We start from the raw sequence: 17,657 nt of genomic DNA, 5'->3' as shown, positions 1-17,657 counted from the left end.
TCGCCTATGTGCGTGAGGGGCACCTGGGGCTCCGGGCGGCCGCTCATGGGCGGGGCGCTCGGTCGCTCTTTCCCGCAGGGGGGCCATCGTTGTGCTCCCCCTTTCCCCTCGCCCCCTTTGGGGGGGCACCTCCCTCATACCCTCTCTTTGCCCTTCGGAAGGATCCTCAGGGAAAGATAGAAGGGGGTGGCGGTGGGCGCGGTGGGAGGCTTGACACGACGCGACGCCAGCGGGACGCCCCGGAGCGTGCGCGCAGGCGCCCTTACACACACGCACACACGCGGCTCCAACACTGCTTTAAAATGCATAGAGTTATGGAAATGCGACATATTTCGCTCCGCCTTATTCATCAGGTGGAGGCGTGCAGGCCTGACCAGCGCCTGTCGCCGCGTACCTGACCGTGTCGTCGCGATGCAGTGCCGGGCGGCACACTTTGTTACTACGGCCCCGCTTTACGTTAGGTGCAAGTGGATAAAATCCGTCCGCATCGTGAATACTTTGACCCATATTGCAAAACATGCCTTCAAGCAGTAAGCCTCGTGTCGAGACCCCGTAATATCTTTCACCGTCAGTCACATCACTTTGCGCACGAGTACATCCACATTTGCGATCTTGCGCTTGTACAAGAATATGTTTAACACATCCGTCAGGAAATGATACTGCGGCGCGACCGCGACCAGGTCATTCGCCTTCATGCAAGCGCACAGTGCACGCCCGTCGCGCTACAATTGCCTCACCTGCATGCGCCTGTGGATGTGTGAGTAGGCCAGCCCTCTGAGCACCGTATCCCGCCTGTTTGCCTACCCTAACCCCTGCGCGCCTGCGGATGTGCGAGTAGGCAAGCCCGCCGAGCACCTCACCGCGCGTGGTTGCCTACCCTAACCCCCGCGCGCCTGCGGATGTGCGAGCGGGCATGCCTGCCGAACGCCTTATCACGCCTGGCGGCCCACCTACTCCCACCCGGGCCAGCAGCGCCGTGCGAGGAAGGCCCGCGCACAGGTGAGCGGTGGTGTGGGTGTGGAGGGGGATCGGCCGCTCGGCCTACTGGAGCTCACGGCGCTGATTGCGTCCCGGGGGAGACGAGTCAACAGCTGGAGCCGGGGCCGGAGCCGCTGCTGGAGAGTCTCTGGAGGAAAGAGTCGCGGCAGTGTACTCATCAAGAGTTGTGTGCGAGGTCTGGCCCGACTGGAGGCAGCAGCAGGTAGGTGCCCGGCGCCCGGCCGGGCAAGGGGCTGGGCAAGGCAACCAGAGGGTGGTGGTCGCGCTGCTGCTCCGACTGATATCAAGTTTCGACGCCCCTGACATGTCGGCCCGCCCCGCCACGCCCCGCCACCCTGCCTATGTGAACTTGACGTGGCGCCGTCCCGTCACGCGCCCTGATGGCATTTCGCCTCGCTCCCTCCTCTCCCCCTTCAAGGTCCCGAGCGATAACGAATGGCGCCTCCTGACGAGTCTGTACTCGTGTGTGAGCGTGTGTGGTCGTGCGCGTACGTTGTCTATAAAATAAGGATTACTACATATTCAAAAATGTAAAAAAAAGAAAGAGCCAGTAGGTAACACGATTCCTGAGAATTAAGGTGTAATTATTTTTTTAAGACATTGAAAGCTTGAAAGCAGCTAGTCTCGATATGGCACAGGTGCCTGAAAAGTAAACAAGTCTTCTCTGCGGAGGAAATCTACCCATTTGTATCTGATTTGAATCCGAGCTGCGACCCAGCAGCAGTGTGTCGCCGTCCTGACGAGTGGAGCCTAAAGAGAAAAGAGGAAATTTGGTAAAGCGGGGTAGGAGATAAGAAGTAGTGCGTGCGTGTGTGCGCTCGCGCGTGATCCGGACGCGGTGGGGGCAGAGGGAGGTCCTCAAGTGATTTCGGGTCGGCGGGCGCGAGGGCGGCATAGGCAATGAGCATGCTGAATATTTCATACCAGTTACCCAGTGGAGGCGCGCCGTGCACTTTGTTTAAAGATTATCCGAACAACAGGGGGCGTGTAGCGGTGAAACGGGGGCAGATTCGGTAACACCTTTTTGAGTTACACCCCAAACTTCCCTCCCGAAAAAAGTATGTAGTAAAATTTCAAATATCTTAACGTTATAACAGCAAGTACACGTGACAGAGGTTTTTTTTTCCTTTTGTAAACGGTTGTGACAGTATCCCGAATACGCGTTTGCTGTGAGAGCCCTAGCAGCACACTCCTGGTTTTGTGTCTACAGACCCTCCTGCTCCGAGTGCAAATGCGGGGCGAATCACTGCCCAGCAGCGGCAGCCCCTCTCTCCTCCTGCCGTAAGCAGCCCCCTTGCCGAGCAGCAACGCTTTGTACGCCCGTGTTTTGACCCTCTAGCAACAACAACCTGTGGGGAGGCGAACCAGGCGGGGGCGGGGCCGCAGCACGGGCCAAGACCCACAAACAAACTGGGTAAGTGCGGCGGGAAATAAAACGGATGCAAAACAGTCGCGGCGATGTAAACGATGGGATGATTTTAATTTGAGGCTTTCCCGTCATATTTCTGTTTTGTAGTATTTGTGTGTGCCGCGGTATAATTGCACCACCCGGGTATCTGAAAATAAGTGCCTGACAACTTTAATGTCTAATTTTTTCATTTTTATAGAACAGGGGCATGTTGTTCAACATCAGGCCAAGCCCACACATGCATTATCATGTTCGGATTTTAGCTAAAAAGTGAACAAGCGACAAGTATATATAGTATTCTTCGCAACGATGAAGCGTGCGGCCGTGTGCATTGAAGGGGGGGGGGGGGCGCCTTTTGGCTCCTCCTGTCAACCCCGTGTCCCGTGTTGCTGGCCGGCCTCCCCCCTGCCGCGCGGCGGGAGGCTAGCGTCACGACTCTGCACTGCGAGCCGCGCGCGCCTCCTGCGGCTTTTGGCTCGGTCGCGTGACACGACGCCACGCCACGTCACGTTGATCCCGGATCTCTCGCTTTTCCCGGCCCTCTGTTTACATGCACGCCGATGGCCACGGGGTCGGGGGAGAGGCAAGTTCAGGGCAGGATGGTGCGATGGATTTACTTCTGTCGTTCCCGCGGTCGTAATGCACCTCAAGTAAGTGTGTCGTTCTCGTGGCATGGTTTTCGTTTACTATATAAGAAATGATAAACGCCTTCAGAATTCTTAGTTTTGTGTTTGTTTGTACCGGCCCCATTTCACTCTTTCCTCTACTCCCAACCCGCCCACGTTCTCTTTCACTTCTATCACTGAAAAAAAAAAGTGACTTGCCGGGAAAAATACGCTTAATAAAAGTGCAAGAAATTTTGTATATGCATTTATGATTTAAAAATAGTGATTTGATACTCCATTACTAGCGGCTTTTTCTTTTTTCCAAAAAATCCGAACCGATTGGCCAGTGATAAATGCCATCATTTCACAGACAAAACCTTTGCTGTGCAGCAGACTTCTGCTTGAGCTCTAGTTCACTCGGTCATTGACATTCTTGGAGGAGTCATACGCATATCGATTTCCCTATGCTTTATAACGTTAATTTTGCTACTGTTTGCCTCCTTCCCCACCTCTGCCGTTCTTTATACTATTTTTGCGAAATGAAATGGTGAAATGGGATACGCGGTTCGCGTCGAGCTGGCTCCAAATCAAGTGCTCTATTCGTATGCAATCCCTCCGCCTCTGCCTCTTTGCTGCTGGCAGACGCGGCAAAGAGGGGCTGGGGGCCCAGGAGCAGGGGCTGGCTGACTGACATGCGTCGGCCTTACATACATACCCACTTCACGTGCGCGCGGCGCGGCTGGCGCCGTACTGCGGGCCGGGCGGCACCCACCCGTCAGCCGCACGCCGGCTTCTTCCAGATGAGGCGCGATGCGCGGTGCGTCACCGGTGTGAGCCTGGACCGGGTCAGCTGCGCGCCTGATGGGACACTTCTTGTCAGCGCTCTGCGCATCACTTCGACTGCTATAGCGGCAAAAGGTGATCGCGAAGTGTCCAGGTTTAAAGTAAAGCTGGGCTTTACTGTTTTAGCATTAAGTTGGAACAAGTTACAATAACACACACGGACAGAAAAGATTTGCTGCCACTGCTGTTTTATCGCTGCGGTAGCAATATTTGACTTCTTACATAGCGCCTACAATATTTCTAGCTATGCCAGCAAACTTAAATTGCTTAATGTTTCTTTGTTGATGCAGCAACGGAATTTTCTGGTGTTACAATCCCAGTCAGCCGCGTATGGAATAGCAATCGCTGGAGTTGCTCTCTCAGCAGTCTATATTGAAGCAATGGGTGCAAGCGGATCTGCTGTGGTATCAATATTGCCCCCCCCCCCAATATTGAATATGGATATGGTAGAAATGAAAAGGTCGTATTTCATATATTGTTTCCTTTCATTTCGCTAAAAACATATGACGTAGCACATGACATAATAGTGAAAAAATATCGTTCAAATTAAATATTTTTGGTGACATAACCTTTATCAGATTCCAACACGGACGAATCTTGGACAACCACCACTTGTTGTCGTATGTTGTTTCTTAACTCCCAAAAGTGATCAGAAATGGAAACAACACTTTACCATTAAAAGAAAGCAATGTTCATAGAGTTCATATGCGAGTAATCCGGGGAGAAAGCTGTCACTGATAAATGTCACTTCTGCGACTGTGTCCATAACCAAACATAACCTCAACGCGTCACTCAACTCATCACTCGATACAACAAATCAAAAGGCGTCTATCCCGGAGAAGCAGGACAAAAGTAAATAAGAACACTTCACTGTAGGGGATTTTATCGTAAATTAACGAACAAACACCTGTTAAATTTTATACACTATATTGTTTCGTTATCGATTTGAAAACGAATACTTGTTAAATGACGAAAAGTTCGTAATTTTTTCTAGATATGTAAGTTATCCATGTCATTGTGCACCCCTGTCAACAAGTGTGCGTCTATAAATTTACGAACAATTTGTTTATTGCCTACGAACAGTTCGTATTTTTGGATTTGACGAACATTGTTCGTAAAAGCAGAATACGAACTGTTCGTGAGGAATTTTATCGTAAAATTACGAAATCTACTACACTCTCATTTCCCTATGGATGTGCTATCCGTATGTTATGGAGAATTTTGTGCTAACATATTATGGATCACAAATTATCCATAATATGGATAAAATTGTCCGTATTACAGACAATTAGATCCATATTACAGACATGCCCTCCTCCGTAAGGTATAGACCTTTCGTCCATACCCTACGGATGAAGGCATCTCGGCATCTCTGTAATATGGATCAAATTGTCTGTAATACGGACAATTTTATCCATATAATGGATAATTTGTGATCCGTAATATGTTAGCACAAAATTCACCGTAAGCGTGTCCATAAGGAAATGAGAGTGTAACAGTGTTCAACTCAGAAGGTCAATGTGGGAACGTCCGTGCCCCTCACTTGGTGAAATGTGGGAACGGTGATGGCGATGGCACAGACCGGGTCAAAAGTTGCAAGAACTGTAAATGCATCAAACCGGCTTGCTGTTATTGCTAGATGTCGGCAGCTGGATTCGTAGCTGCCTTCGAATTGTTACGACGGCAACGTGATCGCTGGTAGAGCAAACTTGATTGCTGTGATAGCTATTTAGTTCCTAACAACCTATACTTTGCTGGGAGTGCAACCTGACATTTCTCTCCGTGCACGTAGCATCAGCTCCCCCCGGCGCACAGATGGCGCGACCACCTTTGCCTAGCTGGCGAGTGGAGGAGAGGTATTCGGTGGAACGCAATACGCTCTGTGGAGGAAGATAAAACACGTGTCGCTCAGCAGCGCACGTCCTCCTGCCGGCTCTTTACCACCTCCCGGCCCTGAATGGATACAGCTCGCGGGGTAGATGAGGTCCCGAGCCATGTGTCGTTAAGTATACGGCGCCCCTCGGGGCAGGGGGCTGCAGCCCTCATTTCCCCCGCGGCAGTAACCGCGCTCCACGACCACGAACTTGATCGCACGTCTTCAGAATCTTTCATAGCTCAAGCTCTTGCCGCGTGGAAAAAAACAATCCCTTGTATCCAAGCAAGTGTACAGCAAGTGATGAGTGCACTTGCTCAAACATGGAAACTCCTCAAAGTTTTCAGCACTTTTAAAAGCTTACAGTGATTTTCACCGTAAGCTACAGTAAAAGCCTGCAGCACCGTAGCTTACAGTGAGATTCACCGTAGCTTACGGTGAATTTCACTGTAAGCTACAGTGAATCTCACCGTAAGCTACAGTAAATCTCACCGTAAGCTACAGTGCTGCAGGCTTTCACTGCAGCTTACAGTGAAAATCAATGTAAGCTTTTTACAGTGCGCTTTTCCTTAAAAAATGAGACTTTTTTACCGTGTACAGAAGGAAACAAATAGCTGACCCAACCGATAACCGATCCACACATCCGGGGTCTTGAGCAGGCGGACTGGGAAAGAGTGACTTTATAGTAGCGTAAAATACCGCATTTCTTATGGGGAAAGTTTGAAGCATTGCTCGTTATAATAAATATTGTTGTACGATTTAGGTGGTGTCAGGGGTGGGGTACGCGTATTTCGCACTTATCCAACCATAACGTACACGGCCATTGCGACCAAAGCAGCTATTGTGCCATGGTACAATTTCATCAGCATCTTAAGCCTGTAAGAAAATTGTCGCTTAAATAATCCGACCAGAAAAAATATACATTTGTGCCTATCTAGAAAAACTGCGATAGCTCGTAGGAGGAACTTACTTAGGGATTTGATCGACGTTTTCGGGTTTTACTTCCTCCTTCAGTGTGTAGACCATCACGCCCCTTACACAATTGTAGGCCCAGTCCATTAAGGTTTCTTTGCTGGCTCTGGCGCCGTAGAAGTCCAGAGTGCTGTATGCTTCCTCATCCTTGGGGTGTATAATGGTCTGAAGATAATTTTGGTTTTCCATTCCAAAGTTAAAGGTTTTCATAAACGGCTCGGTCGCTTGAAGTCCCACCATCACATTGCGTTGGTACATTAGCAGCCTGTTGTTCCATATATAATAAATTAATAAGTGTTTTAGTGGTTTTCAACATCAGCTTCGTACGGTTGACAGGTATATCTAAGAATACTTCACCTTGGTTTTCGACCAGTGAGCCTAGCAGCCGTGTCAAGGACTATGGAGAACAGTATGTGATGGTACCAATGTAGCATCGTATAGAGCACATAGTTCTTTGCTTGGACCGTTTTTGGGTCGCGGACACAACCAGGAAAGGCTATCCTGTTCGAAAGATTCTCCACGCCAAACGCCATGTCTTTGTGCGTAACACCGAGTCTTTGGTCACCGGGCGTAGTAGCGTTGACGACGTTGGCACCTCTGCGGACGCTCTCCTCTGCACTACGCATAGACCAGGTACCGTAGATTCAATAAAAGATGATTTTTCCAATTTTGCAATCACATTAGAGACCTTCCTCTCCCCACCTCAGACTGAAGTTCTGGCCGCACACCCAGGAAGCCAAGATGGTGTTCTTGACGGCCAAGTCAGCAGGCACTGTGTTAAATATGACTGGATTTGGTTCGTACAGAACGCGGATCAAGCCCTTCCCGCCGGCAGCCCACATACCGCCCATGCCGTTTAGGTTGTCGATCCAGCCGGGAATCGGGTCCTTGTACGCGGGGATGACTGCAGATCGCAAGTTGGAGTTCGTTAGCAAAAATTATTTCCGTCACTGAAAACTCATGAATGGTGCGTTGTCACCCGTTTACTGTTTGCGGGTGATAGCTGGCGTTTACAAGGTGCCCAGCTAGAAATGCACTATCGAATCGACGTCAAATGAACGTTGACACCGTTTTTCGCCGAGTTTGCGGCCAAATCAATGTAATATTGGGCCGCAAATCGACAAAATTAAATTTCAATTTTAATTTAACGTTCAACCGTTATTGCATTTCTCACTGCGGTGGCGCTATGCGCCGTCCTAGAAGATGCTTATGCATATGTGAACATTGTCCCCATAGCCGTCATGCCTAAGGGCTCCAAATCAGTCTGCATCCAGGACAATATTTGTCCCAAGGGAGCCAAGCGGGCACCCTGCACTGTAAATTGCTTACGAACAATAGGTTCGTAATGCAAACCAAAACGTTCGTAGCTGGCGAAGGATTTTAAATCATTGTATTACGAACAAATAGTTCGGAATGCTAACCGATTGTTCGTAAGACTCTGTTTAGCCTCACAAACAATCGCCTTGCAATACGAACAATTTCTACGCAACACAAAGAACGGAAATTGTTCGTAACGTTGCAAAGTATTTACTTCGTAAGCTTTTTTCAGTGTGTGCTTGTGCTCTGAGGGGCAATATTCGTCGTCATTACGAGATGGGGTAGTGACAATATTTTTAGATGAACACTCTCAGCTCGTTACTGACATTTTGCAAATACACAATGAACTTCCTTATACAGCAGTAATACTCCCAAAATTGCACGTAATACTCACAAATTTAGTAAGTAATACTAATTATTTTGTTAGCAAGTACTTATGATCATCTTCCTAAGTAATTCCTTACAAAATAATTAGTATTACTAACTAAATTTGTGAGTATTACGTGCAATTTAGTGAGTATTACTGCTGTATAAGCAAGTTCATTGTGTATTTGCAAAGTGTCAGTAACGGGCTGAGAGTGAAGGGCATCATTTTACAGGAACTGAGGTCCGCCATTCACTGTACACCTGTTGGCTTCTCTTAGCGCCAAATTATTTGCGTCTTACAACGTCAACATTTGGAGTTCTTCACAGTAGGCCAATATATTGGCATGAAAAGACGCCAACCAGTATACAGTCATTATGCCATTCTACGGTGACGAATATCTGCCCCGTGTAGGACATCACCCAAGCTTTAATTTCTGGTCGGTATAGGTGGCTCAACCTACCGATGGAAGGGCGGACGATGATGACGGGAAGCTCTTCGGCGACGTCGTCTATCACCTTCTCGGCCATGGCCTTTGTGAAGGTGTACGTGTTGACGTGGAAGCCGCGGAGCCTTCGGAGAAAGACATGCCAGTTTAGAGTATCGGGAGCCAACTTGCGACCCTGTAGCACTTGGTACTCACTTGTGCCCCAGGCAGTCCATGGCCCACAGGTCGGCGCTGCTCATCTCCTCGGCCATGCGGATCGCGCTCCTCCAGTCCACTTCCGTCGGATACACCTTCTCTAGCACCGGGTCGTATTGGTCCATGTTGGTGTAGGCCGTGGACACGTGCACCAAGGCTGCTATCCGCATGCCCCGGGCCAGCTCCACCACCTCTCGCGTGCTGCGGACGTTGGTTAATATGGCCTTTTGGATGGGGTCGTCGAAGCGCACGGAGGCCGCCACGTGGTACACGACGGACACCTCCCTGCGCACCAGGTCCTGGTGCTGGCGGCTCAGCCCGAGGCCCAGCGCGGTGATATCCCCCGGGAGCACGATGATCTTGGACAGTGCATCGGGTTGTTCGGCACGCAGCCTGTCAAACAACTGTAACATGTTGTGTTGGTTGCTGGTGCAAACAGCAGCAAACTCGGGCTACGCGTAGCTACGTGACACTTACCTGGACAGAAACCAGAGCCTGGAGCCTGCGCTCAGGGGATTCCCCTTTCTTGGCCCTGAGGACGATGTAGATGTTGCCTATATCTCGACATGTCCGCAGCAGCTGCTCGATGAGCATCCGCCCCAGGAAGCCGGAGCCACCCGTCACGAGGACGTGGCGGCCCTTGTAGAAGTCGGCTACAGACGGTCGCTTGCTGCGCTCCTCGGCCGTCTTCCTTCTATTCTCGTAGATCTCATCGCGCAGCCGATGGAGGTGCTTTGCGACGTCGCCGCCAATCAGTGGACCTTCGGGTAATTTCTGGAACTGCAGTAAATGTGAATGGGGTGTGTTGACTGTTACGCGCACGCATAAACAAGCACAGCGGCCCCTTAAAATTTATTTTATTACTTCTGTTTGAGAACTAAATTAAAAGATTAAAGTGCTTGGTCGTCAAGCTGAAGTGGCAAGGTGACAACTACCAATCGAAAGCAGTCACCTCTACCTCGCAACGAAATACTGATCGAACACTTGTCCTAGTCGTTCTGTACATGACAGACCAGACGATGGTATCTAAGGTCAGTCTTAACTTACGACCTGAGAGACTAATCTGAATTTTAGATAACACATCGAAATCTACCCTAAAATTATAGACCTCAAATTTTACACTCTTAGTCGCCGAGTGACTTTTCTTGATAACTTACCAACGTAGTATTTGTGCGACGGAGAGGAATAAAACAGTTAGTAAATCATAATTGGATTGTTGATCTCCTATTTTTTGCTTAACTAAACGCTTTAGTTGATAACGGAAAACACATTTCTGGGTTAGCTTAGCTGGAACTATTCTTTTTTCCGTTGCACAGAATTGTTTATAACAAGAAACGAAAACCTCGAAAAGGAATTTAATAGTGTAAGAATTGATTCGTTCCTCACCGGCTCGTCTCTTCTTGATGGATTCCGAGTTCGAGCAGTGACGACTGCATTTTCATAGTAGGTGGCAAAAGTGGGGGGTGTAAGTGTGGGCTGACCATTCTCTGGCCTAACACTGCTGGGGCCCCGCTGTGCTAGAAAATTAAAGGTATCGTAGTTAAGGTGGGAAACGACTGCATTACACTTTGACGCAATAACGACGCAAAATAAAAGAAACACAGTGTGAAAAATACTCGTAAAGTTTACAGGAAAATTTTCCACGATGTGAGTCCGTAAAATTACAACTTGAAGTTGTAAAATTGCAATAACTTCCTATTAACTTGGAATAAATCGTGGAGCAATAATGGTCCGCCGTAAATTTACAAAAAAAAATGTTATTCCAAATTACAAGAAATGTCGTAACTTCTCGAAGAAATTTTTCACAGTGCATGTACCCTGGCATGTACATTTTTAATAAATGCAAGTTTGATTTCTACACATTTTTGAAGCTGCAGCTCGTGTCCCATGTGTCATTTAAGCGAACACATATAAATATTGTTCACAATTTATTCTATTTTAATCCCATAATTTTCGCACATTTTCTTCCCACTAAACATCTTGCCACTTTGTAAACCGACAATATTGTTTTCCATATTATTTCAACCATTTTCGTTTTCGTGCGGTAACTTTTTAATCGAAACCAGACGTGCAATTACTCGTGGCATCCCGGGCTGTTACTCTGTCCTTTAAAGGACATTACGTTATTACGAATGTGTACACCCTAAAATATATACCCTTTTCCTCACAAGCTTCGTAATATCATAGAGTTTTTGTGGAGCGGTCGGCGAGTGCCGAAAGCAGCTCGAACTCTTTTGGTTCAGCAGCAAAGAAGGTCGGACTCTTGTTAGAGCGCATCGGCCTGTTTTAACGTTTCTGTGGCACAGTGTGATTGGTCACTGGCACGCGAAATGGGGACTTACCCATGTCGGATGTTGGGGAGGGAAACACAAGGTTTGATCTGGCCTGTTACAGAGAGTCACACGATAGGATCGGGGTGCGCCAGCAGACTACCTGTCTCTTGAAGTGACCTAGTCCTACTGCCTGCCCGTGGTATTCTATTATGCGCGGCGAGCGAGCCGTGTCGCGTAAAACTAGACCCTACGCAATCCTAGCAGTAATTCATTAGGGGCCATGTCCATTACGCATGCTAAGCGATCGGTTTGACGGGTATTTCCGGCGTGAGTGTGAGAGAGAGGGGTGCAGTTAGTACAATTACACAAGAGAACGAGCCAGTGAAAAAACTCACAATTTTATTTCTACTTTCATTTTTCTAATTTTTTTTTTTTTTTTTAATTTTTGGTTTTGGTTTTCGCAACCACGTTGTGAAGAACCCGGCTCACGCTCTCGGTGATCCCGTCCTATCTCCGGGAAGCTAAGTGTGCCCATGTATTTGTAGCGTCTGTCTGTCTGTCATCTCGATAACTCGAAAACGGATATTGAGTAAGCAGGGGGTCGCAACGCAGTGCTGAGAGCGCGGCCTATGCGCGAGCCCCGGCAGTCGCCGCCCGGACGGCGCGAACCGGCCGTTCAAACCACCGCTCAGTGCTCCTCACTCGGCGCGGATCACCCACCCTGTATATATATAAAGTAGGAAAATTAACAGAAACATTCTAGGAAACTTACTTTATTTGAGAAAATGTGATTGGTTGCAGTTGAAGTGATCGGAGTGATAGGAAAATGAGTGGTATGTGATTGGAATATAATTAGTTTTAGTTTTTAGACCTTACACTGACTGGACCAAGTGAGGTACCCCTCGCCCCGCGCTGTGTGGCGTATCGTGCTTTGCGGTGTGACTAGCTGCCCCCTGCAGCGGCACCCTGTCACGCTCCGGATTGGGAGGGGCGCAGGGCCACAAGCATCGCTACACTGCAAATCTGCGGTGTCCAGCTGCTGTGCGACTTAAGTCGCACATTTGCAGGACACCTTAAATACCGGCGCCCCATTCCTGCAGAGGAACCCAGGCAGAGGTATCCACCAATAAGAGGTCGCCTACCCACCCCCCTTAGTTTGGGGTAAGAGGGTGCCTTACCCACCCAAACTAAGTTGGGGGGCAGGGGGGGGGCTTAGGCAACTTCTTATTGGACACCCCTTCCTGGTCCCTGCAGAAGAAGGGTATCAAAACTCGAGGTTTCCTACAAAATTACGACTTAAGTCGCATAGAAACCTGGGTCGTCAACTTGAGTCGCACAGCTGCTGGATATCCAAGAGTTACAGTGTAGACATCAAATAATACACCTTTTCGCGTGATTGTTGCGTTTGCAGAGTGGACGCCGCGCCCACACAAACGAGATGAATATCGGTGGTAGCAGGATGTGTTGTGTGCTGTACAGAACGGGCGCCGCAACCTCACGACGACGACAACGTGGCTTTCGTGGCTAGTTTTTTTTTAAATTACATTTTCCTGCTTCTTCCCGAGAATTTTGTTTGCGAGCGGAGCGGGCGGGTCAGGACCGGGCGGGCCGTGTAATCGTGCTCATCAGACCCCGCGCCCCCTGGACATATTATCTGATAGCAATAAATCTGACGCGTTACATCACATCACTTGGGTCTTCCCCCTGCCTGACCAGAGAGGTGTTTCTTTTATGACTTCATTTTCATTATTTTTCGCCCGTCTCGCTAGAGGCCTCTAATGGCGAGGCGCCACGCCACGGGGGTCATTATCCCAGCCGGCTGACTGCTTCTGCTGACCCGCGGACTCAACAAGCGAGTAGCAAATTGACAGGATGCAAAGGCGGCCTTGCTTCTACGAAGCCTTTCTCGCACAATTCGTTCTTTAAAACACTGAAAACCACCCAGAAATAGTTCAAAATCGTCAACTACAGTGTCTCTGGACGTAAACTTGGCATGCATTATTGTTTTTAAAAAGTCGAAAATTTTAAAGGAAGTGTCTAGGTGAGTACATTATTTGCCAATACTTTCTATGGTAAAATGGCCATGTTCTCTAAAATTGACCCACCACTTCTGTAATAAATTTACAAAAACTTCTGCAAAACCTCTAAAATTTTCAACAATGTGAAGAGGCCAAATGTGTCATCGACGGAATCGTGCGATAACTAATGGCCAATTTCTAAGAAAAATCAAATCAGTCATTTCAAAGTCAAACCCTCACTCAGGGGTTTGCGGTTCACACGAATTCGGGGGTCATGGCCCCCGTCATCGCCCTGCTCGCGTACGTGGCACTTACGCCATCCGGGCGACAAGAGACGTAGGTACAAAGGTATAGCTGGCCGGACTTCGGGGTGTAGTCCAATAGAGTAGTTCATCAGGGTGTACGTCACATTTTTTTACCATTTTTTCAGGAATTGGCCAAATAATGAAAATCGCAAAACAGGAGGTGTCGCAAGATTTTGTAATAATAGTGTCTACTGTCGGTAGTTCAACCCATGTACAATTTTATTATGTAACACCTAATTATGAAAACAAATTGTTCATTCTTAAGTAGTATTAGAAGATTTTAAATTCGCGTAGGCCTAGTAATTAACACTTTTGTTCCTGATTACGCATAAATAAATGAGCGCAGGAGAACTAAAATGCAAAGCTGCGCATTCAAAAGTGTTCGTGTCAATTCAGTACTTAAAATTTCAATTCTGCAGCTGTTACGCGTAAAGGGGGACGAGATTGGTTTTTTTTGGAGGGGGGGGGTGTTAAGGGGTGTAATCACTCGTCCTCAGATGTGGCGGTCTGATAAAGGGCCCCATTATAATTACACGATGGGGTGATTACTGGTTAAAGATTCAGTGTCATTTGAGGATCCCCAGGCCGGCCGATGGTTGGCGGGTGCGTATGTGGTGGCCGCGTTGCATGATTCATCAGCCCTGCGGCTGAGGACGGGCGCATCCCGGCTGCTGCGCCTGGGTGCCGAGCGCTGTCAGTCTGTCCACCCACACGTGCTGTGATAAAATTTGATGATCATAAAATGGCTTTGGGATTTTCACCTTTACGAACGGCTCACCTACATTACTTGTCACCGGCAAGAAAACTTTTTTGGATTTATTTCGTTTTTATTTTTACTATTACGTACGGGTCACACCGTACGTAATAGTAAACGCCTCCAGCTCGGCCTGTTGTGTTGTCCCGCCTGCTGCAGTGTACGGGCGTGCCTGACTGGTGGGGTTTAAATATTTAGCTCCGGTTTGGGGCCACAGGCCAACAGACAGACCACCGGCCGGGGTGGTGTGGTGTCAGTGTGGTGTGGAGGGTAGGAGAGGGGGGGGGGTGTCAGTGCAGACGGTGTAAGGGCTAGCGCAGCGAGTTCTGGATTGGGCGACACGGTAACGTTGCCAGTTTGGCTGTCGTGTCTTAAGATGGTTTGGTCGGGTTCAGTAAATTGGTGCGGGACTACTCTACCACCCCTTCCCCCTCTACCAACCACAACACTAATGTTTCTTTATGTGGGAATGAGGACGAAAATTAGAATTCACTAAAGGAGGCACGAACCAATAATTCTTTTCACGGCAGCGATTCCGCTCGAGTAAGTAGAAAAACGCAGCTTATTGTTACAATTTCTTTTCGCTGAGCGAAGCTCAGTCCAAGTCGATGAGGGGTCAGGCGATGTCTCCGTCGTGAGTCTGTCTGTAACATTCCGTATCTCCTCAAAATCTTTTGCACTCACAGCGAGAAGCGGGTTTGTCTAAGAATCGATAATTTACGAGGATTATCTGTGTGCATTATTTCATGCATTGGTCAGCTTTGAAATATTCAATCGTTTAATTTAAATTCGCGCGTAGTGCGTTGGTATGTTGGCAGCACTGTACTCGAGTGGGTGAAGAGCACCAACGACTCCGGCGCTCACTTCGCGTCTTTGATACTCTCTCACAAGTGATTTAAGTGTCAGATTGTCAAACCGAGTGTGTTACTTTTAGTTTTAAATTTGCGGAACTCGACCTACGAAGTTTCGCGAGTATCCGGTGAGAAGAAACGAAAGTGATAATTTGACTGATTTACGTGGTAACTTACGTAAGTTGGAGGGGGGAGGGGGCTAGGGGTTCGGGAGAAATCTGAAAAGGTAACTATTGTTTCGAGTTCATCTTGACAAAAGAAAACGAAAATGTTTTATGCTCCAAAACGATAGGAATCGAAATGGCAGAGTTATTACCCCCCAATTTGACAATTTGGTCGTTTTTGCACACATTTATCCTTTTGGGGGCTAATAACTTTGCTATTTCGACTCTGATCGGCTTTCAGCATAAGACATACCCTTTTTTATTTTCAGAAAGGAATCCAAATCTTGTATTGCACTTTTAATTTTGTAACTTTTAAAAAATCCTGATTTTCAACTGTTATTTGAACAAAATATAATGGTGTTTACTTCTAGAATGATTGGAAGTCACCTAATCTTTAAATAGGACATGTCAAAACGATTATTAAACAGACAACTTATTTTCACAGTAGCAATGGACTTGCAAGGGACCGAACAAAATTATAGCCAATATCGTAAACTCAGGTAAAATGGACTCATTGAAATCAGAACAAGATATATCTTTTTCTTACATTGATTAGCTTTGTCTGGAGTCACATTATGTTAAATGATTTCAAAAAAATGGTGCAAAAAAATGGTGGGCATTGAAATTAAACTCTATGTACGCAACATTATAGAACTTTTAATTTATTATACTTCAGTGACTCGTAATCCTTCAAAGGCCTCAGAGAGATCTGATAAAAATGAATCAGAGAGTGACAAGTTATACTTTTCGTATAAGAGAAGTTTAAATGTATTTTGAAATCAGATTAAAGATTAGGATATTCAATTGCACTTCAACCAGACGCAATCTAAAAGAATTTCACCTTTACCAATAAATGGAATTGAATAAAATAGAAGCATCATGCAATCATATGGCATTACAGAAATGGGTAAATTAAGTAGGGGGAGGGCAGTGGGGAAAGGGACAGTAGCAGACATGTTCTGTATATGAACTGCAGGAACGCATTAATTTAAGCCCCCCCCTCTATATATAGCCACTGTTACAGTTATGTGTTTACCAAAACAAATCAACCATTTACATTTGATAATTAGAAACCAGGCTTACCAGTGTCAAGCCTTTCTAGTGGACTTCCAAATTTATTCTATTGCATAGTAATTACTCAAGTTCACTTTGAAAAAATCAGGAAAAATATCAGAAAAATCATTTAAAAAATATGTTTAAAAATCAAAAAAATCAGAGGAAAATGCACGGAAGGTTGCCCAAATCACATACAGGGATCTCGAGACAAATTTACTATCCCTAAGACGACTCACCAAAGAGACGGCTAATTGAAAGTGCCCCCCCCCCCATCTCTCACGTTCAAGGAGCAGAATCGGTTGCCTACCTACTAGGCGGATCCTCATTCATTTTAGTTTCATTCTCTATTTGCTACGTCTTCTGTTATTTTAATACACTTCGCTCAGCTACCCCGTGCATAATGTTAACGCACGGGGCCCTACGTAATAAACCTTATTCGCGCGTAGTTTAAATGTTCACGTTTAGAGTATAGTGTCTGGACTGAAATTAATTTCCGTGCTCAGGTGAAGCGCTCCCCAAGCGCTCGCGCGACGGGAAGCGATCGCTCTCTCTCTCTCTCTCTCGACGGTAAGAGCAGCTGATTCACCCTATCGCGATGGCACGTCGGGGAAAGGAAGCCGCCGCCCCCGGGGGCCCTGGGGGCGTGTACAGCTGCGGAGGACGCAAACACGATATTGATCTGCGAAGCACCGGCAAATAAATAGCCAAAAATGGCGATAATTACACAGGAAAGAGCCAAGAGCCAATGTATGACATTTAAAGCGGCGATATTGGCACTGAATATGGTGTGTGTACGCTGGGCTGAAGGTGTGACGTCCAGTGAAATGCTGGAATATGAATAATGCGCAAGGCATGTGTCTGGCGTATGGCACTGCGGTACGTAGGTGACAACGTAGCTGGCTCGAGTGTTGCACTTGGTTGGCACGTAGCTCGACTGTAGCACGTGTGTGGCACGTAGGTAGCTCTAGTGCGGCACGTGGGTGGCACGTGGGTGGGCACGCACGCAGTGCGGCGCGACGGCCGCTCGTGACTCGCCGGCATGACGCTACTCACTCCCTGTGGTCGCGTGCCGAGCCCCGGGGGCGTCGATATGGAGGACCCCGTCCGTCAACAACCCCTAGGCTCCCTCCCCTCTGTGGCACCGGGCCAGGGGCGCGGGGAAACTGCTGTCGTTGCAGCTAAATATCCAGCGGATTGGCGAATGTCGGCGCG

General features: G+C 47.7%; 2 protein-coding genes across 4 annotated transcripts in view; one reads left to right on the top strand and one right to left on the bottom strand.

Annotated features, from left to right (window-relative positions):
* The first annotated feature begins 1,182 nt into the window (after positions 1-1,182).
* Positions 1,183-17,657, top strand: part of LOC113215378 (calcitonin gene-related peptide type 1 receptor) — a 134,234-nt gene continuing 117,759 nt past the window's right edge. For both annotated transcript variants that reach the window (XM_052273999.1, XM_052273997.1), the window contains exon 1: positions 1,183-1,201. The gene's annotated coding sequence lies outside the window, so the exon portion shown is untranslated. The remainder of the gene's footprint in view (positions 1,202-17,657) is intronic.
* Positions 4,322-11,515, bottom strand: LOC113211132 (fatty acyl-CoA reductase 1-like). 2 transcript variants are annotated; one of them, XM_026429421.2, is made up of 9 exons: positions 11,367-11,515; positions 10,411-10,541; positions 9,502-9,804; positions 9,025-9,428; positions 8,845-8,954; positions 7,403-7,604; positions 7,058-7,318; positions 6,699-6,965; positions 4,322-6,604 (listed from the first exon to the last, which is right to left on the bottom strand). In XM_026429421.2, the coding sequence occupies exons 1-9, from the start codon at positions 11,368-11,370 to the stop codon at positions 6,526-6,528; spliced, it is 1,761 nt and encodes a 586-aa protein (XP_026285206.2). In that variant the 5' UTR covers positions 11,371-11,515; the 3' UTR covers positions 4,322-6,525. The 2 variants fall into 2 exon arrangements, with proteins under 2 accessions (XP_026285206.2, XP_026285207.2); XM_026429422.2 differs by having other exon boundaries at positions 9,502-9,798.

The sequence above is a fragment of the Frankliniella occidentalis genome, unplaced genomic scaffold, assembly GCF_000697945.3.
Source record: "Frankliniella occidentalis isolate FOCC.00 unplaced genomic scaffold, Focc_3.1 Scaffold324, whole genome shotgun sequence".
Taxonomy (NCBI): Eukaryota; Metazoa; Arthropoda; class Insecta; order Thysanoptera; family Thripidae; genus Frankliniella; species Frankliniella occidentalis.
This window is presented reverse-complemented; position numbering and strand designations above follow the sequence as displayed.